This window comes from Equus quagga, chromosome 18 (assembly GCF_021613505.1).
Source record: "Equus quagga isolate Etosha38 chromosome 18, UCLA_HA_Equagga_1.0, whole genome shotgun sequence".
Taxonomy (NCBI): domain Eukaryota; kingdom Metazoa; phylum Chordata; class Mammalia; order Perissodactyla; family Equidae; genus Equus; species Equus quagga.
This window is the reverse complement of record NC_060284.1, coordinates 21,188,132-21,214,353: the sequence shown is the minus strand read 5'-3', so window position 1 is coordinate 21,214,353 and position 26,222 is coordinate 21,188,132. Positions and strand designations below refer to the sequence as shown.

General features: G+C 41.4%; 1 protein-coding gene across 1 annotated transcript in view; it reads left to right on the top strand.

Moving 5' to 3' along the window:
* DDAH1 (dimethylarginine dimethylaminohydrolase 1) overlaps nt 1-16,151 on the top strand; it is a 123,861-nt gene extending 107,710 nt beyond the window's left edge. Inside the window, exons 5-6 of the mRNA XM_046645866.1 lie at nt 11,920-12,063; nt 14,265-16,151. Coding sequence (XP_046501822.1) covers nt 11,920-12,063; nt 14,265-14,381 — 261 coding nt within the window. The 3' untranslated portion in view covers nt 14,382-16,151. The remainder of the gene's footprint in view (nt 1-11,919; nt 12,064-14,264) is intronic.
* Nucleotides 16,152-26,222: the final 10,071 nt, after the last annotated feature.

Sequence of the window (26,222 nt, the reverse complement as noted above, 5' to 3'; positions counted from 1 at the left end):
AAATTTAGTCCTAATTGATAAAGACTGTTTGTCTTCCCTAGCTATTAACAGAAAGCCCAACTCAAATTGATGGAAACAATGAAAGAGATTTGTTGGTCCATATAGTTCTGAAGCAACGCAAACTTTAGAGTAGGTTTGATAGGTCTGCTGAGTGATGCCATCAAAAAAACAGATTCTTTTGTCTCTCTTCTCCACCTTCCACGGGTGAGCTTCATCATAAAGCTGGCTCCTATTCAGGGAGGCACAGTGACTGCCAGCACCTGCTGGCTCCATGCTTCCCCACCCACCTTTAGGGAGGGGACATCAGTCGTCTCAAAAAAGTAAGGAAGCTTCTTTCAGGTCTTGTCCATTATTACTTTGAATCAGTCACCTGCCCATTCCTGAACCACTAACTGTAACCAGGAGGTGAATAACCCTGGAGCTACAATTGCCTAACTGCCTCCAGGCTTGCTGGGGCACTGCAGCAAACATGCAGGGGCACCATGGCATATTTCAAATTTTCAAAAAGAGCGCAGCTATGCCTGTCAGATATCACACACAATTCTACTAAAAAGTTGTTTGGATCTAACTACTTAATAAGCAAAAGTGTTAGATTGGGGGGTTTGTGGGGTTTTGGTTTTTGTTTGTTTTGGTTTGGGTTTGGGTTTTTTTGGCCAGAGGCACCATAAAAACATTACTGAGACACTACAGGTACTGTGAACCAAGAAAGGAGCCTCTGGCCTAGAGCCTCAGACCTGGAGACAGGGGTGGAATTAGCTTCCCCCAGATTGTGTGGGCTGCACTGGGAGGTGTGGCTATACAAATGAAAACTGGGGTGGTTACTAAGAAAGGGAGGAATAGATATGGGGGAAGCAACCACAATGTCCACTAGGCCCTTGGAAGAACTAAACCCTGAATTCCTCTTAGGGGAAGAATTGTCTTTGATTAGGAAAATACAAGTCCTTTGGGGTGAAAGGTGAGACCCTTGAAGGCTTAGGGTCAGCAGGAGACAATAAAGCAAAAATGTCCTTCATTAGAAGCAACAGGAGTGTGGAGAGAGGGCAAGAAGAGAAAAGGGAGTGAGGAGAGGTCTGAACCACGAAGCAGAGCTGTCAGGTCTTTGAAGAACACCAGCGTTTAGTATTCGAGTCTAAGTGTTCGTATTACTGCACTACTCCAACCTGCCAAACTTGAGAAAAATCTATTACCCTAGGCGGAGAGGGGTTTTGAGGCAATCAAAGAACGACTGAGGTCCCTGCTTATTTTGACATGGTTTGAAAAAGGGATAGCACCTGTAAAATAATTGTGTCTCCAAATGGATCTAATTCAGTGGAAGCTGGGGCCAGAGATAACATGAAAATATAAGCTTCCTCTCCCCCCGCCCCCAAAATTGGTAGAGATTATGGAGTCGTCACAGAATAGGGGTTCTCAATCCTATCTATGTATTAGAGTTTCCCGGGGAGCATTTAAAAAGAAATACAGATATTTGCCCCATTCAAGACAAGTAAATAAAAAAATCTCTGTCGTTGGGGTCCAGAAATCTCAGTTTTTTTTAAAAGCTCCTTAGAAGCTGTAGGCAGGGTTGAGAACCACTGGCCCAGGACATTGCACAAATCAAGGAGTAGAGGTGCAAGACAGTCATATTTAGATCCTGAGGAGAAGAGAGACCCCTTAACTTAGAATGGAGGAGAGGGCTGAAGAGGAGTTGACATTGTTCCTCCTTGTCCCACTTAAATTCTTTCCGCCAAACCAGGACCGATAGAAAAGGCCTGGACTGAGTCTAGAGACCTGGGATCTAGTCCTGACTTTGCAGTGCACCACTTTTGTGTGATTTTAAGTAAATCACTTAATTGTTCATCTATCTGAGCATCTGTAAAAGAGAAGTAGGCTTGATGATTTCCAAATGCCTGCCTATTTCTCAAACTTATGATTCTTAGTTTTCTATAGAATGACATCACTTTCCCAGCACTCAGAGTCCCTTATCAACACTCACTGTCTGGCACTGTCTGACACAAAGGCCGTATCCAGAAGGAAACCAAGATTTCTCCTCCCCACTTCAGAAATGTAAAACTTGAAATGCAGAGAGCCCAGGTAACTCCCCAAACAAGAGCAGGCAAGGTAGGGATGGCTGCTTTCTTCTTAGCCATAGTTTGTAGTCATTTACAGAAGATTTTGGTTCCTTATAAAAGATATGTGGGGTCAACAGCTGTTTTCTTAAACACCAATCCATTTCTTTTTAGGGATCTTATTAATTCAGAGGAAGAATAGAAGAGTAAATGGTATGCTTATTTGGAAGTTTGATTTCTTTCTCTCTTTTTATGGTTTTTCCTCCTGTTTCCCATAAGTATCTGCTCATCTTCTAAAATATGAATAGATTTGATGGCTTTCTCCTAAAAACAGTGGTTCTCAACCAGAGGCAACTTTGCCCCCCAGGGGATATTTGGCAGTGTCTGGAGACATCTTTGTCACAATATGGGAGATGGGAAACGGGTGCTACTGGCATGTAGTGGGTGGAGTCCAGCAATGCTGCTAAACATCCTGCAATGCACAGGACAGCCCCCACAACAAAGAATTACCGAGCCCAAAGTCAGTAGGGCTGAGGTTAAGAAACCTCATGCTAAAATATAAGTGAGATTCGTCAACCCTGTTTCACAGAACTTCAACTTCTGTGCATATCACAGTTAAGGTGCGCATTCCCGATGCATTTAGGGACAGCAGTGACTCCTGGACATCAAGTAGCCCAGGCCAGCAAGACTGTTTTTCAGTGGCAGGGCATTAAATAGCTATATACAGTCCCAATATTTATTATATTTTTGTGTAACATTGTTTTCAGGCATTGGAACTGCTTAGTATATGTGGGCTAAAATGCTGTCAATGTGAAACAGTCACAGAAATTGAGTAACAAGGCAGCATGTAACTACCTTCATAGGTGCAAAGCCTCCGGGGGCCTTCAGTACCAGCCTTTGAGAGAGGTGGAGTTTGGGGTCTCTCAATTGGGGTGTTCAGGCTCCTTCACTGACAAATTCAGTGGGTGGAACAGGTTTTGTTTTGAATGTGTACATGTGTAAAAAAAAGGTCTGAAGGACCTGTATCAACCTTTTAACAGTAGTTACCCATAGGGAAACGGGAAAGAGAAAAGAGAAAGATGGGATAGAGCAGGGAGAAAGAGGACTTCAACTTTTTTTTAATCTACTTTATTGAAATATAATTTCCATACAATAAAATTCACGAGCTTTTCAATGTGAGTTCAGTGAGGTTCGACAAATGTATGCAGTTGCATTAAGTCCAATAGAATAACTTTTCATATTTGAATCTTTTACAAGAAGCTCATATTTATAATTTTGTTTATAATTTGTATTTTTGTCTATAATTTAAAAACATGTTTTTTAGAAGAACTGTTTGAGAATATGTAATCATACCTCACCTCATTTCGTAAAAGCAGCTCGCAAAGATGCATAAAGTATAGCAAAATAACATAACAAGAAATAAAAGGGAAAGATGATGTAAAAGGGAAACAATGACTTAAATTGGAGCCGAGTTTAAAAATGCAGACCGTGAGTTCTCATTTCCTTTTACCCACAGGACAACGTCTGTGGGACGATCAGACTGTAAACTTCCAATCAGTCAGTGTGAAAAGGGAAACTTAATCATCTTCTCTTGTATGTTTGAGGACGTCAATGAATTTAGGCTTCTGTTTAGCACATCCAATTTGCCATCCTCTCTTCTGAGTATTTATGATTGCTTCAGTGTATTTCGTAAGTTCATTGAGAGCTAAGCTCCAAATATTGTCTGCCCATGGAGGAAGCAAAAGTTACATGAGCCAAATTTTAAAGCTAAAATTATCCATGGCATTAACAAAGAGGGTGGAGGTCGACTTAAAGTAACTTGCTATGAAAGGCCAACTTACCCTGAAATCTGGGAACCAAGTGTTGTAAGACTGTGAAATCTCCTGCGTAGGGCAGGGGTTTGCTGGAACCAGCTCCTACCAGCTTAGTCGGGCCAGTTAAATTTTCAGGAATTTTGACAGCTGGTTGTTGAACATACCCATTGTTAAAAGTCAAATTACATAAACTTACAATGAAATAAACGTTATTAAAAACAAAGGTCATAAATATTTAAAACTCGTCACTTCCTAATTATGTTACTACATCTTACCATCAGTTGTTCTCTTAAAGTTATTTACATCTGTTGTATGTGTGTGATGGTAATATTATATAACAGCGTGCCATTGCCATCCCTTCCCAACTCCATATTCAGTAATGTCACATCGGTAACTTGAAACTGGCCATGGTGTGAATGTTTATACCACAGGAACCAGCAAATGCTACAAAACAGGGCTTTATTTATCCTTTTATTGATTATCTAGACATAAGAAAGTGAGAGAGAAAATTTTAATCATGCAGATTAAACTTAAAAGTGTGTTGTGTGTGGCCATTATATCGAGGGAAAAATGAGGAAATATTCTTCCAGTATTCAAAAGCTATTATGCAATTCAGCAAAGATATTGCTCACGATATTGCCAAATAAGTGAAGTTCCAGTATATGTCTTCCTTGTTTCACTGGTCTCTCTCAGTGTAAACAAAAATAGCAACCAACAGCCATGTTGGAGCCACACTGATTTGTCGATTGTAACTATAGGTTTGTCTCAGATACACAAACTCTGCAAAAATCAACAGAAGCATTCTGTGAGAGTCGATGGGCAATATGAAATTTACAGTCAAGAGTATTGAACATTTTAGTATTATTTATATATTATATGCTACATATCCTTTATATTGGTAAAATTTATAGTAAACTTACATGGATATATTATGCATATATTTTCCCTCACATTTACCATCACACTACTGCCTAGACAGGAAGATCTCAGGGAACTGAACTTGTGCTAAAGACTTTTTTCCTAGCTGCCTAGCCTGAGTACACTTATGTAGAGTGATAGAATTGGAGGTCCCAATGATGATTTTCTTCGTCGTTGTAATGATGAAAGAACACTCTTATGTGGGCACAGACTCTTCCATAACCCCCAGGCGAGGCTTTCACAAATGGTCAAGCAGACGGGGCACAGAATTTTGAATGACTTACAGCAAAGCAATCACAATTATTGCAAATAAATAAATAAATTCATGTCCTACTGATGAGATAACAAAGGAATTGTTTGCTCGTTCAGAGAATGAGCTTTAATCCACCGGTGGTGGGGTCGGAGTGAACAGGCTGGGCCTGGACATCATTGCGAAGTGCGTGTTTGGTCATTTCTCGTCTGTCACCCTGGAGCCTGCCTCTCTGCTGTTCTAGAAGCAATACAGCCTCTTCACCCACTGTCTTTTTCCATTACCAAAGGCTTTGCCCTTCTTTCGTTTTCTTAAAGAACATAATAACTAGTTTGAGGAAACCAACCCAGGTAGTCCATTAGCAAACTCGTATGGGTGGGCATTTAGAGGCTGGTGTGCCTGGACCTGAATCCTGGATTTACTGTGTTAATGTATGACCTTGAACAAATTTCTGAGTTTCTCTGAACCTTGGCTTTCTCATCTGTAAAAATAGATTATTGTGAGAAACGATTGAAGAATAGATGAACCATCAATAAATAGAAGATAGCTCAATAAATGCTCCAGTTGTTTCTTGCTTTTGAATGACCCAAGGGAACCTAAAAGATCTCCAAGCCCCCAATACCCGAGGGAGTTAATTTTTGATGGTGAGATTTAGGGTGCAGGTATCTGGGGAAGCATAGCCAGTGCTTGGCCTCCATAGCCGAGTAGGCAGCTGTCCAATGTACTTACATACAAGATAGAAGAATAAAGCTAGGGAAAAATAAAACTAGAGAATGCATGGGCAGGGGTAAGAAGGGAGAGTAGGAGCCCAGGTCTTACATTCTGGAAGGGGTGCTTTGGTCTGAATTTCTTTCCTCTCCACCCCTGAAATCAAAAACATAGTCAGGACTGTGACTCACCCAGAGAAGCACCCCTCCTGCCTCCTGTGCATGCCCTGCTCCCCAGCCCTCCACAGAGCTCAGAGGAGTCCTCTAAGAGTGCGGGAGGTTTTCCCAGCCTTCCACAGAAACCGTTGTTTTTGAGGGTCCGCTCCAGAAATGGTTCATGTGACTTGTGCTTGGAGTTTGCATAAGAGAAGGAGTCTTCCCTCCTCATGTTCACGTGGGCCCTTTGACCTGTGCAAAATCAGCAGCACCAAGTATGAGAGAAAATTTGTGGAGGAAATGGCAGCTAGTTCAAAGGGAATATTTGGCATTGAAGGTTTACCCAGATTTGACTAAAAAGAGCCGTGTAACCTCATTCTTAGGATCTGTGCAGCCCATCAATTCAGAGGAGATGTTTAAAAGATGACCTTTCTCAGGTCCTGTTCATTTTGAGCTGATTCTTGGAAAGACTATAAAAAATGAAAACATGTTATAAATTCTAGAGTGTTAGGCATGGCTATGTTGGCTCAGTCTTAAAAGGACTGCGGTGGCTTGATGCCCGGTATATTGTCAGACTCTCAATAAACTCTTGATGGATGGATAAATAAATGAATGATTTTAGATATCCAATAGCGATAAGTATGCTTGAGCATCATATATTGTATATATCAATAGAATTGATAATCAGTTGCTTTTAATATCGGCTTAGTTTTTATATGTTGAGATGGGTACATTTCATAGGAAGATCAATTTTGAGGGAGCCAAAAAGGTACTCTGAATATTTCCTAAACATCTCTAAATATCTTTCGTTTCTAGACACCGTCACTTCAATATTTGACCAGTAAGTCCTAAATTGTTCTGTGAAACAACCTAACCCAGGAATTTTTTTCTTTTTAATAATTTATGTAATTCAAAGGAACCATGAGTAACAAGTGGGAGCTGCCTTCCAGATGAGAAAATTCCCAGAACTGTTGGAAACTGCCGGAAATGCCTGGTTGTTAATGCAACTAGCCATGCAAATTCTCTCAGGCTGAAAGCCAGACATTTCCCACTCTGTTTTGTGACAGCTCCACTCTGGGGAGCAAGGCGGGTTCCTCCAAACCAGCAGCTGTGTAACAGACCACAGTATCGTGGCCAAGATGATTCTCAGAGCCGTTTCCTCTCTCTGGAGTGCCTTCTTCACTAAGGAGCTCCCTGTGATGGGAGCGAGGTTGAGTTCGTTTTTACTGCTAGCATACCCTTCATCTGCTTGTCCTGCCTTAAATTATAGATTATCCTATCCTCAAGGCAGAGCCTTTGACAAGTTACCTTTACATCTCTTTCCTTTTCCCACCTCCCACCACCATTGTGCCTGGCCCAAAGGGAGCGCTCCATAAAGGACTGTTGAATTGAATGGACCACCAACTGTATCCAGTCTCAATAATAATTACTCTATTTTCCATAAAGTGGAATAACTCTTTTGGGAAATGACGAGTCAGAAAAGGCATTGAGAGCAGCAGTTTGACTTCTCAGATCTTCCCCTAAAGGCCAGGAGAAGTCGTGTGCATCATCCATTCTGGGGCCTCTCAGGCCTGTGTAGTGGCTGTTGAGGGTCAGGTGCCTTCTTTATCTTCTCGCTTGGGGCATGGTGAGAAGCAGGAAGTACAGCCCCTGGGGTTAAAAGAGCACTTTACACAGAGCTCTGGAGCAATACACCTCCTCCATCCTTTTTTAGAAAAAAATGTTGGAACATGGGACTAAACGGCCCAACAACCACGTTCTTGAGATATTTGAAATGATGCTCATCTTTTAACAAAGGCTTCTGTGCGTCCACAAAGGGGAAACAAAACCCATTCCTCTGCCATGCGGTGGCTCTGTCCTGGTCCTCTGAAGCTGGAGCTGAGGTGATGCCCTGCTGGGCGGGCTGTGTGAGGACCCACAGTGCCGGTTCCAACACAACAAGGGAAAGATGTCAGAGAGAGACACAGTCTCCTGAATCTTTTCCTGTGTGTTCCCCTCTGAATGGCGAGCGCCCTGGGTTGTGTATATACATGTGTCTCCTGAAACAGCTATAAATAAATGGCAAGCTGTCTTATTCAGACAACAACAACATATAAGAGAAAGGGAAATGATCACTCTGACAGGAGAAAAGAACCCTGTTCTTTGTCCCGAAAGACAGAGACTCTTTGTGTTTAGAATAAGCACCTTTTAGCTTTTTCATGGAAAGAAAAAAATGCATTTTTTGTTTATCTACAGTTACCACTTCCTAAATCCTTTTCATTTCGAAAGACTACACCTGACATAGCTTTTGTATTTTTTCCTTCCCACAGTTAAGCAGAACCACTCACTGCTCCAAATGGAGCCTGTTCTATTATTAAAAGTCATTTCTTTTGGCACATTTTTTAACCTGTCTTAAAATGATAACCATGGGGCCTTGATAAATTAATTGAAAAGCTTCTCCTAAGTGACTTTAGTGGTTTTGTTAAGACATTTATTTTAAGAGTAACTCTCAGTAGAATTTATCAGTGAATTACTTTATATATTCCCAGTGTTAAATTATTTCCCCACTATGGATAATTCCTTTCACCACAGTAATGAAAAGATGAAACTATCCTCAAATAATGCTAGGTTGGACACTGGCCCTTCTGTCAGTAATTTTAGGAATGCTCCCACCAGAAGCTATAAATTATAAATATAAGGCCCGGAAAAGAGAGAAACATTACAGTGAGGAAAAACAGCACTTAGAATTTCATATAAATTCCATTAACTGAAGAACAACAAATCAAACACATAGGAACCAACGGGGGTGGAGAGGAGTGTTCATTCAAGGACGTGCAGGTGGGGGATGGGAGGGACCATGGAGAGAGCTGGAGCCCAAGTAAATAAAGCACACTGGGAAAGGAAATAGACGGTCTCCGTTACTCCACGGTAACGGAGGTAAGCACAACCTTGAAGATTTTATTCTGTTCCTCACTGATAAACAAGAAGTCAGCGCTGATAACAATCCTTCATAACACTTCCTCTGGAATGTACAACATTCCGTGTTTCTGCTTCATAGTCACCACCGGACATGCATGAGTCAGGCTGAGATGTGCGGAATTTGCCCAGGCTGTTCCATTGAAGGTACAGTCAGGCCTGTGAGATGTGGAATTGCCACGCTTCTTTCTCTTTCAGCTGATCTACTGAGAGCCATAGGTGATTTCTTTATCTATGGATAAAGAGTTCATGAATTATCTGTGAATTCATGAATTAAACTGGAAAACCAACTGGCAGTTATCTGGTGCTTATGAATAGTGGGAGCAACTAGCCTAAATGTGATGGACCAAGATATTTAAATTTACATAGCTCATTAAGGTTAGAACTGAGACTCAAACTCAGGCCTTACTCCAGAGTGGATGGTCTTAATGTGCCCTGTCCACACAATAATAAACAGAAGCTATTATGACTGTGTTTGTTTTTATTGGGTTTTTTTAAAGATTTTATTTTTCCTTCTTCTCCCCAAAGCTCCCTGGTACATAGTTGTATATTTTAGTTACGGATCCTTCTAGTTGTGGTGTGTGGGATGCTGCCACAGCATGGCTTGATGAGCAGTGCTAGGTGTCCGCCCAGGATCCGAACTGCTGAAACCCTGGGCCACTGAAGCAAGGCACGTGAACCCAACCACTTGGCCACGGGGCCGGCTCCTATTATCGTGTTTTGAAAGCAACCAAAAAGAAAGTGTGCATAAGGCATATTAAATAGAAATTCATATTAGGAGAGTGACTTGGGTCTGCATTTTTTTTCTCTTAAATATGCCTCTTCATATTATTTCTGGACATATCCATTTTGTAAAGAGGGCTAAGTTGTCAATTTGCTTAAAATAGTTGTCTTTAGGAGTGTCTTTAACTTCTTAATTGCCCACATGTTTGAGTAGATCTAAGGTTTCTCAATCAGGGCTCTAAAGAACCTACCCTGCAGGTGGTTCACTCTCTGGGCCTGTCACTTCAGGGAGCAGTTTAAATTAAAAAGTGCAGGAAAGATGTCCAGTCAAGTCCTGTAGCTACACCAAACTGTAACTGTGTCATAATAGGATTTCATATGAAAAGAGAGTTAATGGTACCACAGGAGAATGAATAATAAGTACCAACTGTGTGCAGCAAAGTAGATGTTATGGTAGTGTGTAGCAGAGATCTGCAGCTATAGAGGTCAGGAAGGAAAGCAGAGTGAGATGATTAATCAAGGTTTCAAGTTGCGCAGATCTGGGCTTGAATCCACCTGTGTGGCCTTGGGCAAGTTATTTCACCTCTCTCAGTCCAGTTTCTTCATCTATAAAATGGGAATTTTGAGATTATGTAATAAATGTAAAATGTTTAGCACGGCGCCCTGCTTGTACTTATTCTAATGTAATTATCTATTTGTCTGACAGTCTCCAACATTAGACTGTGATCTCTTCAAAAACTACATCTATGTCTTGCTCATCTTTGTGTCTCTCAGCCTTTGATATAGTATTTAAGCTCCTCCCCATGTCTGATGTTTCCTCCTGTGTGAAGGATATTCCATTGTCAGGTTACTCCTGGCCTCTCTCAGCCCTTGACATATTCCATACTAGGAGAAGTGAATGGTTTACCTGATTCACTAGTCAGGAGGGGCTTACTATGTGCCACTCTTCATGTTCTCTTGGGAATGAATTTTCTGCCAGAAGCATGCAGTTTCTTCTCCTCTTTCGTACCATAAACCTTACTGTCCAATGCCACCAGGACTGAGTGGCAAATCTACTAACTCTGGGGTCTAGTAATATGAAACATATTTCCACACAAATATTGAAGGATAAATGGGGACCTGGCTGGAAAGGTGGATTAAAACCAGATTGTGGAAAAGATCGTTAGACCTTCATGGCATGACATTTCAGCGGATGCCTTAAAACATGTGGATATTGATAAAGAATAGAAAGAGTTTACGTAACTAAGCCCAAAATAATATTTGTTTTTGTTTTCGGTATTTGGATATTTTTTGTTGTGTGTGTGTGGAGGAGGGTATTATTTTTTGGGTCTTTGTCTTGATTTGTTGAGCAGAAGAGGATCGGGTATCAATAATTTAAATTTTGTTCAGAGTTCATTTTTCAGTTATTTTTAAAGTTATTTCATACTAAGGCATTAATAAACCTGTCATTTGATGAATAGACCTGCTAAATTGGCTTCTGTCCAAGTGTGGTCCAAAGACCATCTGCCTCAGAATTACTTGGAGAGCTTCAGAATGCAAATTTCTCTGCCTCACTTCAAATCGGCCAGACCAGAGTCTCTAGGGGCGAGGCCTAGGAATGTGAGTTTCACATTCTCCCCACGTGATTTTTATGCTTATTGTATGAAGGGCATCACTTGCCAACAGACAGGTGAATTCACTTTAAATGTACCTACAAGAGGGTGTGTGTGTGTGTGTATTTATAACGAAGTCAGATTATTGCCCACTCTGATGACTGCTTTGATCCTTTTTTCCTATAGACCAGGGCAGCCCTGCTTACTTGGCCAAGAATATCATCAAAACCCCAACTCGGCCTTTTGTATATGTGGCCATTTTGTGTCTTACTCATAGGTCTTATGAACAAAAATTAGAAAAATTATAGACAGTTTTAAAACCTTTTTAAAATTAGAGATAAACACATACTTTTCAAAGAACCCTTGCAGTTCTTCCAATGAATCAGCTTTTCCTTTTCTGATTCTTTTTTTTTTTTCCTGCTTCTTCTTCTCCCCAAAGTCCCCTAGTACATAGTCGTATATTCTGGTTGTGCTCTGACACTGCCTCAGCATGGCTTGCTGAGCAGTGCTTGGTCCATGCCCAGGATCTGAACCAGCAAAACCCTGGGCCACCAAAGTGGAGCACGCGAACTTAACCACTTGGCTACAGCGCCAGCCCCTCCTCTTCTGATTCTAAGTGAAGAGGTAATAGACAGGAACCTCAACATGGAGGAATGTTCTTAGGCATCAGTTGCAAGCTTATCTGCCATCGCCCTGCCTTCCTTCTGTTTGAAAGTGTGGGGAGACACCTGCTTAAGCCTGCTTTGTTTCTCTTTATAGATCATGCAACAGATGAGTGACCATCGCTACGACAAACTCACTGTGCCTGATGACATTGCTGCAAACTGTATATATCTAAATATCCCCAGCAAAGGCCATGTCTTGCTACACCGAACCCCGGAAGAGTATCCGGAAAGTGCAAAGGTAAAAAAAAAAACAAGCTTCCTGGCCACTGCAGCTGGGTTGGCCTCCCTGACAGCCTTCCTGCCTGGGGGGTTTTCATGATGGTGTGACAAATAACAGGGGCTTCCTTTCCTCTATACACATCAAATCATTCAGAAAGCAGAAAGGATAATATAGTTTAGGGCACAAGGAAAGTTTGTTTAACTCACTCTTCTCCTTCATGTCCTTGGTCACTAATGCATGCACAGTAATGGAGATGATCACGCCGGGTGTTCAGAGCTTTTCAAAGAAGTCCTTGGATCTTGCAAGTCCTTGCTCCAGCTCTGATCAAATGTACTGCCCCACACTCACATACTCTTTATGCATAGAGACCTCCAATTAGATGGTCAACTGTATCATTGTTTTCTGACAAATCAGAGCTTCCCTTCATCAGTAGGTCATTTGTTTCTTAAGGCGGAGAAGTTTGAATGACCCAAAGAGGTGGGTGCCCTTATCAGGGCTGCAAAAAGAAGGGCTTTTAGGCTGCACATTCTAGGTAGTGAAGGATCAAAAGGATAGAGCAGGAAAAAGTACAGTACACTTAGAATCAGCCAACTGGTGCCTCTAAGAGTCTCTGCCTTTGTGTTCCAGCAAGGGCATTGCCCCTCGATACGGAATTCTTCCTGGTCTGAGACCCCCTTTCTTGTCTTTCGGGGCACTCTGTAGTCTCATCTGTGTACTTTAGTAATTTCAATTTAATCCCACCGAGCAGATAGGAAGTTCTTATCCACAGATCCTTCAAGTGTCCATATCTTTTTTAGGCATTTGGGCGTCTTCATCTCTGGCCAGAGGAACAAGATATTTATACTAAGCATTACTGAAGAGCCTTTAGTAATAACTGATCTTAATTGTTTCACATCTTAAGCTTTAAAAATTTTAGAAAATATTTTATGCCATCTTTTAAGAATGCAATGCTGTATAATTACCAGGCTTACTTTCATAATCAGTCTCCCTCTTGACAGATAAAAGGAGAAGGGTGGGGGCTATGTAGATAATTTCTGTTTCCATGGCTGAAAGTGTGAGCCTGAGGAAAATATAGAACTCCTGACCCCAGACTGGGGCTTAACCAGCCCTCATACTTTAACGTGCATCAGAGTTGTTGAAAATACAGGTTCCTGGGCCCCCACCCTAGAATCTGCAGCATCAACAGACACCCGGGTCATAGAACTCACTTGGAGAAACACAGCTCTGGATTCTTCATGCCTCTTCAGCCACATTGGTCATCTGACAACGAGACGATCATTAACTGCTTCTGCGTTCAGCCCTGTGTCTGTCAACAATAACTATAAAACATCCATGTTGACTGAGGGCTTCCCCTGTGCCAGGCACTGAGTTCAACATGCTACATGCATTCTCTTATTGACTTCACAACAGCCCTGTGGGGGCGCTGTTATTCTTCCACTCTCACAGAAAAGTAGTCTGAGGCTGGGGGCGATGTCACTTGACTAAAGTCACACTTTAAATAGTAAGTTGACAGAACTGCTTTTGGAACCCAACTTTGTCCAGCTCCAGCACTCTTAATTAACCACTGTACCAAATTTTAAGGAACAAAGTGCTTCCTAAAGAAGCATGGTAGATTGTTTTTAGACACTATGTTTTCAAGTGATTTTGTTTTCCAAAAATGTGCTTTGTTTGATCATCAGAGAAAAATCTGTGGACTGTTAAGTGTTGACACATGCCTTCTATTAGTGTCAAAAGATGCTATAAAATTCACACCTGTAATTTAAAAACAGTTTGACCTGAAATACTTCACTTAAATTCTATTTTGTCAAGTTTTTCCAACGGCATTGGTAAGGAAAGAAACATAAGTATAGCTGAGAGGGTTTTAAAGTGTGGAGAGAGAGTAATATTCAGACTGAAAACACGGCCACCAACTTTCGGGTATCACTTAATCTAGCAATGACAACGGCAGAGTGAAGGCATCTCTAGTAACAACCACATTTCTGACACATCTTTGGCTTTGAGGTTAAAGCATAGAGCTCGTGGTTAACCAATGCTGCTAGTTCTATGGGTATGGCTGTGGGCATGTGTGTGGTCTCAATTGCATGCATCTCTTGGGGTTAAATGAGTGAAAAGCCTAAATTCACAAGCCAAATTAATTCTCTATATCAGATGGGGAGGAGGGGGTAAGACAGGCAGAAACATAATCCTTCTACTCTACCTTTCCTTGATTCCTGCCGTAGGTTTATGAAAAGCTGAAGGACCATATGCTGATCCCCGTGAGCCATTCTGAAATGGAAAAGGTGGACGGGCTGCTCACCTGCTGCTCCATTTTAATTAACAAGAAAGCAGACTCCTGAGTCGCAGTCCCTCCCTCATAGCTGGCAGCACTGCGCTCACAGGCCGATAACTGTACCCACTCCTTTCGTTCTCATTGACAATCTGCTGTGCCACTGTGCTACTAACTCTGGTTTACGGAAGTTTAATTCTAAGTTTAATTGCTTCGTTCTGTACCCTCTCCTCCCTGCCCTCACAGTGGTACCCAAGCTGTGGATTTGCTAAATGAATTAAGCAATTTAGAAAATATAGAGCTAATGAATTATTGAAATGTGATTAATAATAGTAAGGAAACACTCATTTTGGTGTTTGTACTATCAGTGTGAAATCATTTAGTTGCCAATATATGCTGAAGTATGTCTTCTTGATCAGTCAGATAAGCTGGGTCTTTTTTTCTCTGTATCATTAATCATCTTTGGTTCCTGTGAAATTCCCTGGTCCATGGATCCCCCCTTTCCCTCTTTTTTCTTTCTGAACTCTGGAGACTTTCTTTCCAGTTACTTTCCTTTGCCTTTTCCATTGCTGTCACAGTCACCTTGGCCTTGGGTAAAATGCAGGGTGAAATGCCTTCTGGATAACTTGCTGCAAGTCCACCCTGCCTGCCATTGGTCTCCTCTCCCTCTTGACATCTTTTGCCACCACCCCCACTCTCCCCCAGAGGGGCAAATGGGCCCCCCAGCAGAACTGAACTGTGACCAAAATCAGAGCGGCTGTTTGGGGGAGAATTAACTACACAGAGGCACATCCTGATGGGGTTTGTTCCAGAAATCTAAATTCCAGAAGAAGTAGGGCACCACACCTAGGAAGGTAAATTTGGCTTCACATGTTTGCCAGGGGATCGTAGATCAAGAAGCTTGGAAACACCCCGTGGGTACAACATGTTAGAAAGTCTTTAAGTCACATTCCATGAATTTTTGCTTCATTACTAGCCATATCCAGACCTTGGGGAATAGTCTTATTTTTTCCTTCAGCTCCTTTCTGTTTTCCCCCATCATGACTCACCCTATTTCCAGCCTTCTATTCCCTGCAGTTATCCTGGTCTAGCAAAGTTATTTCTTTCAAAATAGACATCACATCTAAAAATGTTTATTGATGGTCTAGTGCAAGCCAGATGGAGCATGTTCAGGAAGTGATCAGCTTGGTGCTTGAAACCAACCGCAGATAATGAACAGTTCTGCTTTCAAATATCCATGAATATTTACTGTGGAATTCAATTAAGACTTCTTTCCTCTTTAGCCTTCAAATTACATGACCTTAAACTTGCAAAGAACAATCCCGCAGGGATGGGAGAGATCATTGTCTTCTACTTAAACCTGAAAGAATCAGCCTTTTAAAGCAAGCCAGGGAAATGGTACTTTCGAAGGAATGGTGACTGATCCAGGCATGTTATCAAACTTCCTGGTCATCTCTACCTTTCCTGTATTGCCTGTGGCTTGTTTAAGATTAAGAATCAGGGAGATTAAGAAATACTACTTCAAGCTTTGCTCCGCTCACCTGTGTGTTTGTTGTCAAACATTTCTTATGTTTGGTGACCAAGAGAGAATGATTTTCATTAATTTCATCTCCCCCTTAGCAAATGGAAATGATAAACGTCTGAGAAAGCCAAGACATCCTTAACCACTATCTGCCTTTTTCATTTATTTGATGGTTTTATGCCAGACTTTGAAGAAATTCCTTCTCTTCCTTTTTGCTTAACTTTAAAATTTGTGGGGCTGGCCCAGTGGCACAGCAGTTAAGTTCACACGTTCCACTTTGGTGGCCCAGGGTCTGCCGGTTCGGATCCCGGGTGCAGACATGGCACCGCTCATCAAGCCATACTGTGGCAGGTCTCCCACATATAAAGTAGAGGAAGATGGGCACGGATGTTAGCTCAGGGTCAGTCTTCCTCAGCAAAAAGGGGAGGATTGGTGGCAGATGTTAGCTCAGGGCTGATCTTCCTCAAAATATAATAAAATAAAATTCATTTCACATGCAAATGTCTAATTATATGCATCCTATGAATGAATCATATCTTGACCACTGTCATATTTCCAACTGTCTCATTGTGGGTGAATAATATATTTTTACCAGAGAGAATGAATGTTACCCACATACCAAGTTAATAAAGAAAAATTGTCCCCTGCAGTGATGGTTGCCCTTTTAGGTTAAATCTGGCCCTGTGCTGGCAAAAGCAGAAAGTCTCCTTGTGAGAGTTCATCTCAAAAACAACCATGGGAAAACTACCCCAATCCACCAGTTTAGGCCTAATATTAAAGTTAACTGACAAAATTTCCAGTATCTTTTCTTCTATCCTTCCACATTAAAGAACTATCCTCTAGTGGGTTTAGTCAATTGCAAATGAATAGATTTTTGGGGGAACAATTTGTTCTACAGAAGCCTGTTTTTCACTTTTCTTTACTTCTTTCCCTTTTGCCTTTGTCTCAAGAAATCACTTAGAGTCTGTGTGCCTCTTCCACAGAATCTTATTCTGCACTGCTGCGTCAGCTGCTAGACTGGCTTCTTTGGACTCCGTATGTGATAGGATGATGTGAAGATCTAAAATATTACTTCTTTGATGTTCTCATCAGCATAACATTATCTTTGAAGAGGAAAGATAACCCTCTTGTCTATTGTGATGTGTAAGGGTAGATACACTAACGGAAACTGCTTTTCAACATTATAAACATATTATAATTTCTATTTAAGTAAGTAAAAGTTGAGTCAGAATTACTTGGCCAGTAAGACTCAATTTAATAAAGATAATATAGAGAAAGTACATTATTTAGCATTATTTCTCCAAATATGATGGATTGCTATAGAAATCAGCAGGCAGAGCCCTCTAATGTGTATTGATTGCTCTTTTAAGCTACTGTGAACAGATTACTAAGACCATCTCTTCATCTCTAAGGCAGGAAGATAGTCCATAGATGAATAATGTGACTTATATAGAGTTGCATGTTAGACTTTGTCATTATTTACTCTTTAACATTCTACAGACCTCAGACATGATTTCCACATGGTGTTAGATTCGTGCATTTTATTTTACTGACCATCTTCTTCCAGCCGATGTATGGTTATCCACTCTGTGTGCCAAAACCAGTAATGCCTTTCACGGCCCTTTAGTCCAGAGAAGTCCTGCACTGATTTTAGTCTCTTGCTGTCCTGATCCTACAAGTGTACCAATCATGATGGAATAAAGTGTGAGTTGTACTGTGATCAACAGCGTATGTCTCTTTTTTGCAATAGAAACTGCTGAGGTGAATGAAGTCGCCGTTTCCTTGCTATCAGAGATGGGAAGTTTTCTCTCTTGTACTATGAGCTATGGAATTAGAAATACTGTACCTGTAAATTGGCTACCATCATAAAGCTTGAATTCAAATAATATTTGCAGTGGTACTTCATGCTTCAGGTACTTAGAAAGGATGCATACTCTCCATGCTAGGTCAGGAGATCTTGATTTCACATATGCTCCTCCTTCAAAAGGCTTCCCTTGGGCCCAGCCCCATGGCCGAGTGGTTAAAGTTCCATGAAATCCACTTCAGCAGCCTAGCTTCACAGGTTCACGGGCACAGACCTACTCCACACACTAACCACACTGTGGAGGTGTCCCACATACAAATAAATAGAGAAAGATTAGCACGGATGTTATCTCAGGATGAATCTTCCTCAGGGGGAAAAAAAAAGGCTTCCCTTCTTCCCTTAACTCATAACTGTGGTCAGCACATTATATGGCTTGGTTATGGAGGCAGCTGATCAATCTTTTTCTTCCTTCATGCAAGAGTTTGGTTTTGGTTTTTGCTTGTTTTACAGTAAGTGTCTTTTAGGAAACTTGAAAGTCTTTTTAATGAGGGTTTTTATTTCCAACAATTTTTTTTTAACTGAAAGTAGCTTTATTGGCTTCTTTTTTAAGTTGTAAAAATAACTGCTCACTGTAAAAATAAAATTCACACAATACAAAAGAATCTATAAACACAAAAGTAAAAAAAAAAATTGACCCAAATTTCATCACCTAGAGATAGCCACTATTAACATCTCAGAGAATATCCACATATCTATGAATAGGTGCAAATATGGAATAATTTTGCATAATCCTGCTGTTCTGTAGCTTGCTTCCTTCACTTAGCAATACATTGTGAGCATCTCTCCATGTCAGTAGGCATAGACTTACATCATCAGTGTTAATAGCTCTGGATATTCCATGACACCGTTGTCGAAGTGGCTCTTTCTAGTTTATCTGGAGTGTTTATATCACAGATGTTTGGTATGCCCACATTGCTGGGGCCTTCAAGCTGTTGAAAATATGCTGCTTATAAGGTTTTACACACACCCAGAGTTAGTCCAATCTGGTATCTTCTTATTGTAACTGAATGGTATATGCAAATGCTCACCAGAAGCACAGACCAGTACTAAAATTCTTGGGAGAGGTCATTGATTTAATCACACTGCCTCAGTTGATGGTGCATTGGTTAGTTCTCCATTGTTTAGACTGGCATGGATATGGGTGATGAAGCTACAAAATGCCAACAGTCAGCCCTGCAAACCTGTTCTGGGCCCCCATAGCAGATGGAACCCCTCCACATAAGTGCCAGAAGGCCCCACACAGAGGAGGGGGAGACACTTATTAAAGGAAGAATTGGCATGGTTCCCCTGACTGATTTTCCTCACAGCGTTCCAGAAGAATGGAGGAAGGAAAGAATGAGGAAAATCCCCTCTCGTGACAAGCTGCAGATTCTGGAAATGGGAATTTTGCTGAACAAAGAATGCTGGTCAACAATAGTTTTAGACAAGTGAGCACATGTTTAACAAGTGCCCACACCCTGCCAGCTCCGGGTTCAGCTCCTGTCTTTCGAGAGCCGACAGTCTGGGAGGGGCAGGGAAGGAAGACTACACAAGTGCACAGACGATTATGACACAACAGAAGGTAAGGTAAGAACTAAAAAGAACAGTGCCGTAGAGGTTCCTACGGAGGGGAGACCAGACGGAGGAATCAGCGTTTGAACTTGGCTTGGAAGGACGGCGCTGGCTTCATTAGGCTGGATGTGAGTGCAGGAATTCGACACTGAGAGAACAGCGTGAGCAAAGCCCTGGAGGTGGGAGAGCATAGTGTGCGCTTCAGAAGCACCTATTGTGTACCAGTTAACTCTGCTAGGCCCTGGGCATCCAATGATGACAGTCCCTGCTTTTCTAGAATTTACATCCAAATAGGAAGATGGACATTAAACAAGGTACAGCAAGTGTGATGAATATTATGAAAGGAAAATGGGTGCTCAGAGCAGATGGTAGGGGCAAGCAAGTGGATTTGTTTGGCTGAAACATGGGACAAATATAAGAGCATAGTGAGACAATGTGGGTGGAATGTCAAGGGCTTGCCTGCTAAGGTAGAGGGTTTGGACTGAATTTGGCAGTCTGTGAGGATCCCCTGAAGACTTTTGGGTTAGAGAGTGATATTACTGGAGCTTGATGTAGCAGCATTGTATAGGATGGATGGGAAGGGAGACTAGTGTTTCTCTAAGTTTAACTTTTCCAAGTTTAACGTGTCATTTAAACATCTCTTCTCACCACCAAAATGGAGCCTGAAAGCTGGGCAATTAACTCTGTATTTTCTGTCTTGAAAAACAGATTAATAACACCTTCCTCTTTCAACTCCAAAGGGACAATTTCAACGCAGGTGAGATAAAAGGACTGAAGGGTTCTTTGGAAGAAATGTATAATGTAAATATCATTATCGTCATCATTATCCTCATTAACTCCTATCACAGCAAGTCTGGATCCCATCAAAATGTCATCTTCTATTTGAAACATCAATCACCTATTCCAGAAATAACCCCTAATGTTCATCATTGATGCCTCTAAACTGGCCTGACAGCTTCTGTGGCGAATTCACAGGTTTCCTTGGTAGCCGACACAGCTGCTCCAAAGACATACTTGCATTAGGGAACTGTTGGCAAATTGGAATGTTCCCCATCTCCCTTGCCCTCCAAACACTCATTTCTAACTGTGAAAGCCGGGCCACTTATAGCACAAGATACCTGGGATTATCAAGCTTTTTGTAGAGCATGTAAGTGCCAAATATGTTACTGTCACTATAAATAAATAAAAGATTCAAACCAGTATGCCAGCTAACCACTTGGTAAAATATAGCTTGGGCTGGCTTGTGACATGAATGCCTAAAAGCAATGGTGGGTATCTAGGTCTTGAGAAGCCCCCTCTATTCATAAATAGAAGGCTTAGTCATTTGGCTATGAGTACAAAGAAAGAGCTTGAGTGAATCAACACAGACATAAGAAGATAGTTTGCTTTTTCCTATGCTTAAAATTTTTTAAATATGTATTTTTAAGTTCTTGCTCATGGACAAGGAGACTTACTGATTAGCTAGAACTTTGGGGCAGAGCTCAGGACAACTGTTCAAAATTAAACTAGGAAAACACGTGTCAAAATTTCCCACTATCCCATAAGAGTACAAAGACTGCATATTTCACATAATGCAGGAAAAGTTCAGGCATTAAACAAATTCTGATTCCAAGCAACAGTTGAGCTATGTAGAAATGTTAGCTCTTCAACCTCTGGAAAGAGCTTGTGGAATAAACAGATTCATGGATCCAACAGAGGCTTAAAATTCCAGGGCGGGATATGAACAAAGTCATCTGTTTTATTTACATGGGACCCACATGAGCATATGAGCTCCACTAGAGTTAATGCTAGGATATCAACCTGGGTCTTGCTTGCTTTCTAGGCCTGATAATAACTGGGGAAGATGGAAGGAACATTGTTGCCATGGAAGGATGATAACAAGGAATCTGTTTGATAGGAAATAGGATTCACCCCGACTTGAATCAAATGAAGAGCTTTTTAGTGAAGGTCTGTTTCAAAGGTGTGGATGTTAAGGGTACAGACAGGAGGGGGTAAGACACCCAGCAACCAGCTGTCAGCTGCACCCCTAGGCCCAAGAGGACAAGGACAGGAAATCGTGCTACTGGATCTAGGACAGATGAGGGGCCACAGCACCGGGTTCCAGAGCAGGGAAGCAGTACCCCAGCCTCTCTCTTCTCACTCTCTGAAGTGCTGGTGCTCCCTATTGACTGAACACAACTGCAAGATGGCTAGTGATGGGGCCCAGTTGATGCTCCCTGCAGGGTTCAGCTTCCTGGGGCATGGAGCTGGCAGAGAAGGGCAGAGAAAGGATCTGGAGAGGGTAGAGGATAATCAGCACGATGCCACTGTGAAAATGAGCTCTTAGTCCGTCAGAGAGTAGCCATCACCAACTCTATCTCTCAAGGTTGGCATTTAAATCATATTTCTTGGCAAATTCCTCAGGCACATGCCAGTTCTGTGGTCTGGCTCTCCCTCTCTCCATATCAGAAAATGATTGGAGCAGAACCAATGGTAGAACATGAGTCTGCACAGCCCGAGGGTGAAAGAACATCACATTCCAGACTCATGAGTCCTGGACCTCTTTAGTAAGCACTATGTTAATTCTAAAATTAGTGCAGTCTCTGGGGCACCTGGTGTCCAAAAACAGCTAGTTGCCTTTTTACAGCATGCCCATGACCTGCTGGTGACATAAAGTTGTTTAGGATTCCAAAGAACCTATTTTCTCTGTTTCCCCTTGTGTTTGCACATACAGCAGGCCTTGCCAGGCACAAGGTTTTTTGATTTTACATAGTTATGTTGCTCGTGGGGATAATATTCAGTGTAAACTCATAGTAGTGAGTTCCCCATTACTGGGAGTGTTCAAGTAGACACTGAAGGACCACATCTAAGAGTGAGTGTTGAAAGATTATTCTATGCAGTAAAATCTGATATAGATGCCATCTGATGTCCTTTACCACCCTGGAATTCTATGATTAGGTATTTGTACTGTTCTGATCCTGGGTGACTTTCCTTTCCCCTCTGCCACCCCTAGTCTCCCAATTATATGAATATTGTTCTCATTTATTAAATAATGGTAATAAGGGTTCCTTGTCCAGCATGAGATCTGTGGACTGGCTCCCCAGTAAAGCTGATGAAGATTATTTTTGAAAAGCATTTAAAGTCTTTGGAAATGGTCATGAGTATATACAGCAAATGAAGAAACATTTATTCAAGAAAATCTACTATACTTGGTAACATCAGTGAGAATCTGTGATATGTGAACCAGCGCTGTTCCTCCTCTCCTCCCAGCTCCGTGAGACAGACCTCCACTCTGGACTGGTGGAGCTAAGAACATAAGGCTGTCTCTCCCAGCAGCCCTGCTCAGCATCACATCAGCCATCACAATCATTTCAGCATTGCTCATCCTGCCCTCAACTACCTGGTGCTGAGATTAAGTTCTGAGCAAGTGTGGCCGGGAGATGGCGGCTCCCCCTTCCTCCCAGCCCTACTCGTGGGATAGAGGCCCTAACTTGAATATGGCACCAAGGAGAGTACTGGGACCCTGAATGCCCTTGCCCTGGCTCATATGGCAGGATTTCTAGCCAGGAGAAACAAGCCAAAAAGACCTGAGGCTACTGCCTTGCCTCCATCTAGCACTCAACAGCTAAAGCAAAGATGTCACTCAGAGAGGAGGATGCCACTGTCCCTGCCCCCTGCTACAGATCCATGCCACACAGATTTTGGCCAGCGGTAGAAGCAGGTTATAGAACAAAGAGCTCCAAATTCCTCACCAAAGAACTGACTGCACTTGCAACAGAGTGTGAAGAAGTTCGAGTCTAAGGGTGCTCTCAAAAACAGTGGAGGTGGTAGTGAAAAGCACTGGCAAAGAGATTGGTAGACTCCTTGAAGATAAAGGATAACTGTGGGCATCCAGATTGGAAAGGAAGAAGTAAAACTCTCTCTATTCACAGATGATATGATCTTATATATAAAAAATCCTAAGGAGGCCACTAAAAAATGATTGGAACTAGTAAACAAGTTCAACTAGATTTTAGGATAAAAAGTGAATATAAAAACAGTGTGCTTCTATATACTTGCAGTGAACAATCCAAAAATGAAATTAAGAAAAGAATTCCATTTACAATAGCATCAGAAAGAATAAAATATTTATGAATAAATTTAATAAAAGAAATATAAAACTTATACTCTGAAAATTACAAAACTGTTGAAAAAAATTAAAGATCTAAATAAATAGAAAAAACCTCTCATGTTTAAACATTAGAAGATTTAATATTGTTAAGATGGCAATACTCCCCAAATTAATCTACAAAGTAATCCCCATTAGAATCCTAGCTGACTTCTTTGTAGAAATTGACAAGCTGATTCAAAAATTCACATGGAGGGGCTGGCCCGGTGGCGTAGTGGTTAAGTTCGTGCGCTCCACTTCTGGCAGCCCGGGTTTGCCAGGTTCAGATCCCCAATGCAGACCTACACACCGCTCATCAAGCCATGCTCTGGCAGCGTCCCATATACAAAATAAAGGAAGATTGGCACAGGTGTTAGCTCAGCAACAATCTTCCTCAAGCAAAAAAAGGAAGATTGGCAACAGATGTTAGCTCAGGGTCAATCTTTCTCACAAAAAAAATAAATTCACATGTAGTCACAAGGAGGTCCAAATAGCTAAAATAATACTGAAAAAGAAGAATAAAGTTGGAGGACTCACTTCCCAATTTCAAAACTTAAAAAGCAACAGTAATCAAGACAGTGTGGTACTGGCACAGGGATAGACATATAGATCAATGGAATAGAATTGAGAGTCCAGAAATAAATCCCTGTGTCGATGGTCAACTGATTTTCAACAAGGGTGCCAAGACCATTCAATGAAGGAAAGAATAGTCTTTTCAACAAATGCTGCTGGGAGAACTGGATACTCACATGCATATGAATGAAGTTAGACCCTTTCCTTACACCATATACAAAAATTAACTCAAAGTGGGTCAAAGACCTCAACGTAAGAGCTAAAATATAAAACTCCTTGAAGAAAACATAGGAGAAAATCATGACCTCAGATTTGGCACTGGATTCTTAGATATGACACCAAGAGGTAACAAAAGAAAAACTAGATAAATTGGGCTTCATCAAAATTGAAAACGTTTGTACTTCAAAGGCAATTATCAAGAAAGTTAGTAGACAACCCACCAAATGGGAAAAAATATTTGCAAATAATATATCTGATAAGATGTTATATCTAGAATATAGAAAGAACTCTTACAACTCAATAATAAAAAAAGACAAATAACCAATTTTAAAATGGGCAAAAGGAACTGCAGAGACATTTCTACGAAGAAGATGTTCAAATGGCTGATAAACACGTGAAAAGATGTTTGACATCATTGGTCATCAGGCATGTGCAAATCAAAATCACAGTGAGCTACCACTTCATACCTGTTAGAATGCCTAGAATCAAAAAGTCAGACAATCACAAGTATTGGCAAGGATGTGGAGCAATCAGAACCCTCACACACTGCTGACGGGAATGTAAAATGCAGCCACTTTGGAAAACAGTCTGGCAGTTCCTCAAACATTTAAACGTTGAGTTATCATATATAGACCCAGCAATTCCAGTCCTAGGTACATACCCAAGAGAAATGAAGGCATGTGTCTACACAAAAACTTGTACATGGGTTATAGCAGCATTATTCAAAATGAACAAAGGGTGGAGACAACCTAAATGGATATGAACTGATGAATGTGTTATCTTCTTACAATGGAATATTATTCAGCCATAAAAGAGAATGAAGTACTGACACATGCTACAACATGATTGACCCTGAAAGCATTATGCCAAGTGAAAGAAGCCAGTCACGAAAGACCACACGCTACATGATTCCAATTATATGAGATTTCCAGAATAGGCAAATCTGTAGAGACACAAAGTGGATTAGTGGTTGCTTAGGGCCGGGAGTGGGGGGAGGAGAGAGGAGGGAGAGATGGAGAAATAACTAAAGGATAGGTTTGTTTTTTTTTAATGTAATTGACCGTGGTGATGATTGCATATATCTGTGAACATGCTTAAAACCATTGAATTTTACACTTTAAATGGTGAGTATGAATTATATCTCAATAAAGCTGGTTTTTTTAGCGACGGTAATAATACTTTTTGTCTTCTTCATATCTCAAAGGGTGGTTGGCAACATTAAATGAGAAAATTTATACCAAAGTACATGGTACCTTATGCAGTACTATACAAATGTGGCCTATTATGTTCTTGAATGGGATTAATGAGCTTTTCACCAGCACCTGTCAGTACAAACTCATAAGCTCCCATTCCTAAAACTACCTTAGCCTCCAATTAGATTTCCTTTTCTTTAGTGGTTAAAATTCATTGACAGAGTCCAACTCTTGAAATAGTGCTGCATAATAATTGCTTATGGAATGCTTCTTACCATCACAGCCCTTTTAAAAGAGGAAATAACGTTTCTTTTATGTGTTTTTCTAAAACTCAGCTCAAGTGCACATAATTACCACACATACCAAGTTCCTCGTTATGTCAACCTGGAGTCCACATGGCCTGTATAATAATTTGCTAACTGGTAACTGTTCCTTTAGCTAGCCCTGGTGGTCTAGTGGTTAAGATTTGGCACTCTCACTGCCACAGCCTGGATTCGTTTCCCAGTCAGGGAACCACACCATCCAGTCTGCCGGTTGTCATACTGTGGTGGTTGTGATGCTGGAAACTATGCTACCAGTATTTCAAATACCAGCAGGGTCACCCATGGTGGACAGGTCTCAGTAGAGCTTCCAGACTCACAGACTAGGAAGAAGGACCTGGCCACCCACTTCCGAAAAAATTGGCCATGAAAACCCTACGAATAGCAGCAGAGGATTGTCTGATACAGCGCCAGAAGGTGAGAGGATGGCGCAAAAAGAGCAGGCAGGGTTCTGCTCAGCTGTCCACAGGGTCGTTAGGAGTTGGAATCCACTGGACAGCACTAACAACAACAAAATTGTTCCTTTCCTCTAGACTTCCCAAA